The sequence below is a fragment of the Abramis brama genome (genome assembly GCF_963993115.1).
Source record: "Abramis brama genome assembly, chromosome: 22".
In the NCBI taxonomy this organism is placed as follows: domain Eukaryota; kingdom Metazoa; phylum Chordata; class Actinopteri; order Cypriniformes; family Leuciscidae; genus Abramis; species Abramis brama.
In genome coordinates, this window is record NC_139984.1 from 481,369 (window position 1) to 490,924 (window position 9,556).

Sequence of the window (9,556 nt, forward strand, 5' to 3'; positions counted from 1 at the left end):
AGAGATGAGGCCGGTCATCATCAGCAAACAGAACAAGGTAATGACACCTCAGATACCATCATCTCTGAAGACCCTGCACCCTGCAGGCCTGAGTTTATTGATATGTTGTTTGCATATTGAATGTGAATTGCATCATGTTGTGATGCTGCTATAGGCCTGTTTGAGACTTAGTTGTAAAGTGCAGTATCTGTTTGCTTTTGCAGTCTGTGAAGTTGCCCGACTCACTTAGTGACTGTTCTTTTTGCACCCTGCACTTAGCTGTGTTGTGTGACGGCATTGTTGTATCTTTAGTCAATCACGTTTCATAATTACTGTTGTGCTTTCTGCTTTGGTGAGTTTTAGCGAACACTATATTGCCATATAAATAGTCTCTTGAGCCATACACTGCCTTTGGATGATTTTATGCATTATATCATTGTCTTGTGTCTTGTGAACTAGTCATTCAGCTTTTGACCAATAGTAATTTGGCATGTCAAATCCCACACCTGGTGGGCCTTAGTATTGTGTGTGGAGTGGGTCTGGTGGTGCGAAGGTCAGCTGCCTGCACTTTGCTGGTTGTCACTATATTGGAGGGTGTGGTTGTCAGGTAGGGTGGGGGTGGGGGTGGGGGCGGGGGGGTACTAATCCAGCCTTGGCCATTAATATGTTTATTAGCAACAGAAAAAAACACAACTGTCAGGGCATGTCAAAACATCTCAAGGACCCCGAAAACACCTTAGACCCCAGAGGGTTAACTGAACTACAGGTGAGTTTATAGAGCGATGTTAACCAGTGTTCGGTGTGGAGTTGATGTTGCTGGCTAGGGTTCTTCTTCTTCTGTGGTTTCCCAGCTGTCATCTTCAACACCGCTGGACGACCGCTGACTCTGGCCACAGAACTTCACTACCTTTGTAGGTTTCTGTGACGGAGGAAAAAAGCTTATTACGCGCTTTAAAGTCTATTAATCGGCTCTATTAATTTTTTCTTTTTCTGTAGTGAAGCAGATTATCTGGGGAAAAAAGTAGGATCAGGACTTGTTTTTATCAGCTAATTGTTGGTTGGTTGACTGTTGAGATGTGGGCGTGGCTCTGATGAGGAGGCGGGACTAAATGTAGACTTTCAGTAGAAAGGGGCGGAGTTTAAATTATCCAGCATACATCATTTCACTGGAAGATTGAGTTTTTATAGATGTTTTAATTAGTGCTGGGCAACGATTAATCACATCCAAAATAAAAGTTTGTGTTTACATAAAATATGTGTGTGTACTGTGTATAATTATTTTGTATATATAAATACACACACATGCATGTATATATTTAAGAAATATTTGCATGTATATACTGTATATATATATATATATATATATATATATATATATATATATACACATCATTTATATTATATATAAATAACAAATTTTTCTTAAATATATTCATGCATATGGGTGTATTTATATATAAAAAATAATTATACACAGTACACACAGATTTTATGTAAACACAAACTCGTAAAAAAATTCATCGTTGCCCAGCACTACTTTTAATAAAAAATTATGAAAAGAAACATGCATGGATGAATCACAATAGCATGTATGTACAAAGTAGTGTGAATCTTAATTTCATGCCCACTTTAAAAGTGTTCACTTTGCCACCGTTTACTTATTTACATGTCATTTCAAACGCACATGACATGCTTCTTCTCACAGGCATTAACAAGAGCAGCGTGAGCATCCAAAATGTGTGCTATTGTGTTTCACAGAAGGGTTGAAACATGATGAAGGCGAGTAAATGAAGACGAAATTAGCTCCGCCTTTTAACATGTGAATTAGGATCAGACCTGTTTGTTGGTCACTCCTCGTGGATAGCATGCGATGTCGTCTCTCCTTCGCTTGACCTTTTCCCAGTCATCTTCCCAGAGTTCCCTCCTGTAGTCGGATTTCTGTGTCAGGATTCGCTGGTAGATCTCCTGGTTTTCATGAGTCACCTGTAGAAGTTTCTCCTTCCTTTTCTGAGCGTTCAGACTGTAAAACCAGATAACATTATCATAACATAACATAAATAACATTTCATTACTTCAAAAGAAATGTCAAAAGAAATTAAATAAAATATAAAAAAAAAATATATTTTCTATATATATATAGGAAGCTTGTTTCTGCCACAGAATAAAAAAGGTACTACTTTTTATCTCACAATTCAGACTTTTTTTCTCAGAATTGCGTGATATAAAGTCAGAATTGTGAGATAAAAAGTTGCAATTATCTTTTAAATTGATTTGTTCTGTGGCAGAAAATAAGCTTCCATTATTTATATATAAATGCTAAATCAGGGGTTTTCAAATTGGGTGAATGCGAGCCTCCCCTTAGAGTAGGTTAGGACAGCCGAGCCCCCCTTCCCCAAAATCCCGTCCGCCTGCCCTAACCCACACACGCCTCTGCAATAAATGCCATATTTTGTGTGTTCCAGGCAATGATGAGTTTCAATAACAACTGATAAAATGTAAAAATTATTTTATTTCCACAACTTTCTTAAAAGTGCATTCATAAACGATTCTTTGCAACAGCAAATAATTTCCAACTTCATGCAATTGAGGCTACTTTTAAAATCACTGAACATCAGTAAGCCTAACCACAAGTCAACAAAACATGCTTAACATGTGCAATCGGTACCAAAGCTACCGCCGACAACACCTGACGGCTGAAATCGGCATGGTGTGTCTGGGCTTTAAGTACACATTTGAAGGAGATGCACATTTAGTTTCCACGGGTTTGTAAACTGTACTCACGGATTTGTGGCTCGCCCTCATTTTAGAAGAACACCAGCAGGAGTGTTAACAAATCTTATTGTATATTGTTTTATTGTGCATCAAATTGTCTTAACCCTTTAGGCGCCAGAGGTTTTTTCCTAAAACGTTCGATTTTGACATCTTAATTTTAAAAGGCTATATCTTAAAAGTGATAAAAGATAGAGACTTTCTGTAAATTAGAGAAATATTAAGGATGACCCAAAGTTTATGTAGGGATTACATTTTCCCATCTAATTTGCATATTATGACGTCATATGGTGGCGGCCATCTTGGATTATAGAATTTTCATGAAAAGTCACATGTTTAAATGATAAAATGCAGCACTTCTTTCCCCCAACATGTCCCTCACCTTCTTTATGCTATATTGCACAATACTGAATGCTAAGGTAAATAGTAAGTAGTAAACAAACTGTGTAAATCACTACTAATAAATAGTAGAAACAAACCGAATGCATGTAGCGGTTGGCCTTTTGCTGTAGAGATTTTCCATTTACTACATACAGTAGGCACTCTGATTCCATGTATGGGGCACATATATATTATTCATATGACACACAAACACAAGTAGACAAGACCTGTTTAGTTCAAAAGCTCACTCGCCACGGCAAGGCACAGATCATGAGTGAGATGACGAGACAAGACGAGAGACAATGTTAGTATTTTTTTTTTTTGTGTGTGGTTTTTGTTGATGTTTTTTTGGTTGTTTTTTTTTAGCTGACAAAGACGCACACATCACAAGAACATGAACACACAAAAAAGAACACATAGTACACTACTAAATGGTCAGTGAAATAGATAGTAAATCAACAGTATAAATCATTACTAATAAATGGCAGACAAAAAAAAAAGAAAAAAAAAAAGAAAAAAAGAATTTATGTAGCAGGCCTTTTGCTGTAGAGATAATGACTCCCTATCCATCCAGGTGACATTTTTTGTAGTGTTTAATGGTGTGGTACCTCTCATTGCAAGGCACAACACAAAGACCCACCCCACACTGCCTGCACATGTATTTTGTCTGACGGCGGCCTTTAGGGCGGGTCCGATCAGAACAAACTACACAATCTGGGTAACCATCAGCCTGGCAGATAAAGTGGCGCTCAGTGAGTCTCTGTGGCAAGTCTCCCAGTGAGGACGACTTTCGGCCTTTGTTGCTCTCTTTCCTGGAGAAGCCTTCCAGTAAAGCAGTGATGACATCCTGCACAAAGACTTTCAGGGGCTTGTGAGGAGCAGCAGTGCAGCGGCAGTAAATGATGTGGGCATTCACCATGCTTACACTGAGAATGGCATTAAAAATCCTGTAGTACCATTTCCTTGACCTATGGGGAAAGAGGTAGGTCTTCATTCTCTGGTCTGCTGTGTCGACACCCCCCATGAACGAATTGTAGTCATCAACACAAACAGGCCTATTTATCTCCCTATAGCCACTATCAGTGTGTTTGGTCCTGATGCGCTTTCTGACACATGTGTTGGAATGCAGTGTAGAGAGCATTGTGAGGCGCTTTGTATCATGCCACGCACAAGCTAGCATTTTCCCCTTCCTCATGAAGACTGGGTCATCTCCCTTACTCAACGCTAACTGTTCACGGGTGAGGCCCTTTGGCATCCCCTTCCTCTTACTGCTGACAGTCCCACACAAACCCGAATCATTGCTTGCCAGCTCATCTGCTATGGCTGGCGAGGTGTAATAGCTGTCCATGTACACCTCATGCCCTTTCCCTGTGTACGGGGCCATCAGCTCACGGACAATAAGGTGTGTAGCACCGAAATCACCTGCATCAGGCCTACTTTGTCCAGTGTACATGGACCACTGTAGCACATAGCCTGACTTGGCTTCACTCAGAACAAATACTTTGTAGCCATATTTGTCTGATTTGTTTGGATTGTACATTTTTAGAATTGATTTTCCTTTGAACGCAATGGTCATTTCATCCAATGACAGCTGCTTAGATGGACCATACATTGCTGAAAACCGGGGGATGACCAAATTGATGATTGGGCGGATTTTGAATAGCCTGTCATACCCTGGCTGACCCCTGTCAACACACTCTTCATTATTGGTGAAGTGAAGGAAAGACAAAATCATCTCAAATCTATTCCTGGACATCACCTTGCCAAATCCAGGTGTTGCTGTTGGCCAATATTCGGCCCAATAATCCTCCAACTCTGACTTCTCTACCAGACCCATACTCAAATGCAGAGAAAAGAATGCTTTCATTTCACTGACAGTTACGTCAGACCATTGATGAAATCTGGAGTGTGGCTGGAGTTGATGGGAGGCTAAAAACTGATGGGCATAGCGATTTGTCTCATTTACAACTAAATTCCAGAAATCATCAGAGAGAAAGAGTGATAAAAAATCTAGGGGCGAATTGGCATTGGAGAGTTCTCTATCCCCCAGATATCCCACTGGCTGATCAAAGTGTGTAATCCAACTTTGGTACTCCTCCTCATTGGCCAAATACTCAAAGCTGGCATTCCCATCAGCTTGCGATAAACTATGCATAATAGCCCCTCTTCCCCATGTCACACCGCCTCTGCTCCTGCTACGAGCAGCGCGGGCGCGGCCAGATCTGCCTCGCGCGCGCCCCGAGTGTGCACAGCTCGGACTACTGTTATTGTCATTTCGACTCCCCACCCTGCCTCCACGTTGCCCCCGAACTGTCCTATGAATACTTCGACCTCGTCTAACATACCCAGTGGCATTAGACAGAGTATCCACCACAATACTGTCGCCGCGATCGCGGATGGGCACGCGTTCAGAAGACAAAGCTACGTGGCTAGCGCGGTAAAAATCTCCCGCCTCGTTCCCCACAGCACTAACACGGCTGCTAACTTCGCGATGAACACTCCGACCCCGGGAAACATTGTTCCCACCACTGACATCGGGCAAAGGACGGATTTCTCACCCACTGATTTCCCATTGCGTCCTCTCCGAAATACTCACCAAACTGGTCACGCAACCCATTCAAATGCGCAGTGATGACTGGTTGGACAGAGTTAAGAGGCAGCCCTGTCTTCTCCGCAACATCCTCCAGGGTTGGGAACATTTCCACCGAACCTCGTTCAACACGAGCACACCACAAGTCCAGCTTTTTCCTGAACCCAGACACTTGGTCGTGTGCCGAAAAGACATGGCACTCTTTGCCCTGGAGAGAGGTGTTGAGGGAGTTGATCCTATCGAGAGATAGGCCAACATAGCAAGCCAGTTCATGTCTGCCAGATGTTTTGCCAGTGGGGGTTAATCTCAGTGAGGAAGAGGAGGACTTCTTCGCGCAAATCGCACAGCCTGGTGAGGACTTTGCCCCGAGAAAGCCACCTGACCTCGGAGTGCAGGAGCAGCTGCTGGAAGTTAGCGCCCATCTCATTGCAGAGGATTGAGAACAGACGGGCGTTTAAGGCACGCGATTTAATTAGGTTCACAATTTTGACAGCCTCATCAAGAACGGCACGCAATTCTTGGGGCAACCTTTTTGTTGCTAAAGCCTGGCGATGGATAATGCAGTGCTTCCAGACAGCCACAGGGGCAACTGCCTGCACCTGTTTTACGAGACCGCTGTAACGGCCAGTCATTGCTCTTGCCCCATCAGTGCATATCCCACAACACCGGCCCCAGTCAAGGCAATTAGCCTGGTAAAAGTTATTCAAGGCCTTGAAAAGTTCGTCAGCTGTTGTGCGGGCGGGTAGAGGAACGCAAAACAAAAAATCTTCCTGCACACTGTGCTCTTTGATAAACCGAACGTACACCATCAATGGAGCACAGTGTGCGACGTCAGTGGACTGGCGTGAAAGGGGCTTTCACGAACACAGTCCAGGACCTGCTCTTTGACATCACAAGCCATGTCTGATATTCGTCGCTGGGTGGTATTGTCAGAGACAGGGATCGTGTAAAGTTTAGCAGCAGCTGCTTCTCCCAGCATCACTGAACACATATCTCTTGCTGCAGGGAGTAGCAATGTTTCGCCAATGTTATGGGGTTTGTCTGCCTTCGCTATACGTAGCACGATAAGATGCTTCTGTCGCCTTCATGTTAATAGTGCCAAACGGCTTTATTATGTTTTTTTGTGACTGCAAATCATCACGTTTCATCTCAAAAAAACTCAACTGGCTTGTTCACTAAATTCGTGTGCTTAGTTTCAATGTGACGCCGAAGTTTGCATGGTCTCATGCTATCATTTGCTAGCACCTCCTTGCAGACCACACACTGCGGCAGAGGTGCAGCCTCGGACTCCGACCAGGTGAAACCTAACTTTAAGTACTCAGGATCATATTTCCTACGTTTTTTGCTGGGTCCTGTCTCCTCCCTTAATGCTGACTTCTGTTGACTTGGGACAAGGAAACGACGCATTTTAAAGCTAATACTCGCACACACAATTACCGATATCAATAGAGCTGCATACAGTTATTTTTTCTTTGCGTGTCGCGCCTCACCTATTGAAAACCGCTGCGCTAAATGAAATCAAATAAAACATAAAAAAAACTTTTTCTGGACATTTCTCCTTTTGATTTTGCTTACATTGATGTACTAAAATAACTAAAACTAAAATTGAAATAAAAATGTATAAAAACTATATAGATATATATTTAAAAAAAAAAAAAAAAAAAGACAAAAACTGAAAAAAGCACTGAGTACTTTTACACAACAACAATGTAGTATAAAAACGGAAAAGTTCTTCCTTTGTGTTTTTCGCATACAGACATTTGCATTGTTAAAACGATCCCAGTTCACACAAATCCACGACTGAACACGCAATATGCATACGCCGTTTTCACAGATTTGTGTTCATGTAGTTTTACACAGAGATGGTGACAGCATCATTTTCAAAAACTTGAAACGTTTTCCAAAGTTTAGTTTTCAGCACGGCAAAAAGCAGTTGTCGTGTAAATGAACAAAAATACAAAATACATGAAAAATAAAATCAAGCACGATTCAAACCTTTTTTTTATTCAAACCAATCCTCCCATGATACTGTAGGATCCCTCAGGAATGATGGGGAATAGGTTATGTGTCTCTCAATTATTCATAACGGCTTTGACAACAGCCGAGCATTAATGATTCAGACTATCAGTTTGAGATGATATGAGACGCAGCGGGAGATCCGACAACTGAAACCCAGCTCAAATAAACACCTCACTGAGTTACTATGTTAACCAGCTAAACACACACACACACACACACACACACACACCTGTACTGTGGGTAATGGTTCCTGTGGTCCACCAGTCCTTTAGAGCGAGTGATAGCAGAAAGTCTGCTGGCCAGAAGATGATTGTCTCTCTCTATGATGGACATCCTTTCTTCCTGCAACTGAAGACAACTGTTATCATGCATTTCATCTACTCCACGTTACTTAATAACACATCACTGTAATGCAATAGTACTGTTATAGAGCTCACAAAATCATTTTTTTCTACTTATAGGCTAATAATTATTGGAGTATGTTCAACTGTTTGGTTACCGACATTCTTCAAAATATCTTCTTTTGTGTTCAGCAGAAGAAACTCATACAGGTTTGGAACAACATGAGGGCAAGTACATGATGACAGGAAAATACATTCTTGTTTACATATTAATTAATCAGACACCTGGACTTTCTTCAGTTTGTGTTGAATATGCGCCGGTGCTTGGATGCCCTTGGTGTCGACCACAGGTTTGGCCTCTCTCACCTGAGACAGAGAGAGAGAAGATCAACACACACACACACACACACTTACACTCAGACACACTCTCTCTCTCTCTCACACACACACACACACACACACACACACACACACACACACACACACACACACACACACAAAGCAGGATTATTATTTGACAACAACCCCATAAATTCATAAGCATCAACTGAAATAAAATAAAACAAACTTATTCCATTTCAGCTATGGTTGCCAACATTTCTAATTTTCACTTACTCTAGTTAGTGACTTGATGTACTAAAATAACTCAAACTGAGCAGCACAAATTAGTTAAATTTCACGCAATATAAAACATGCTAATAAAGCACACATATGCAGACCCATGTTAAACATGCTAATAAAGCACACATAAGCATAACCCGTCAGACCTTGTCTCGGTGGTCCTGGTAGCTGGACTGGTCCCATCTCTGCTGCAGGAGCCGGTTCGCTGCAGGTTTCAGAGGCTGGTAGGACTTGTGCATCACTTCTGCTTCACAGATGCTCCTGATCTTCTTTCTATTTATGAAAGGGGTCATGAACTGAGAATTCCAATTTTCCTTGATCTTTAGACAGTCAAGAGTTCGTTATACTATAAAAATACCCTGCAAGTTTCAAAACTCTAACCTTCCTTGTTATTCCAAAAACTGCTTTTATTGAAACCAAGGCTAGACAACGGCAGGATCTAAAAAGTGGAGGCTTATGACGTCACAGGGCAGCTGTAGACCGCCTGTGCAGAAGAAGAGGCTTGTTCGAGATGCGCCGAGCCTGTAATGAATGCGAGAGTAGCGGCTGCAGTGAGAGGAGGAGTGATGAAGCGCAGACGGGCAGATCTCTCCTCTCGCAGTGATCTGAGATCATCTGACACCTGTGAGATCAGAGATGGATATCGCGGGATTCATGCTCGTGCACAGTGTTGCTAATCAACTGGATGTAATTTAAGTTCTGTTGCTTTTATATGAAAATAATTACAATGAACAAGACCCATTTAATAACATACCAAAGACGTGTTTATCAATCATTTTGTATATATAGTTTTATATATATATATATATATATATATATATTTGTATAAATATGACAACAATCAAATAACCCATAG

General features: G+C 41.6%; 1 protein-coding gene across 1 annotated transcript; it reads right to left on the reverse strand.

Moving 5' to 3' along the window:
- Positions 1 to 799: 799 nt before the first annotated feature.
- LOC311073722 (uncharacterized protein CFAP97D2) lies at positions 800 to 8,939 on the reverse strand (the record flags this gene model as incomplete). The annotated part of the gene is made up of 5 exons (XM_084099662.1): positions 800 to 898; positions 1,816 to 1,999; positions 7,962 to 8,086; positions 8,365 to 8,445; positions 8,847 to 8,939. 5 exons carry the CDS (start codon positions 8,937 to 8,939, stop codon positions 800 to 802), a joined length of 582 nt encoding a protein of 193 aa, XP_083955788.1.
- Positions 8,940 to 9,556: the final 617 nt, after the last annotated feature.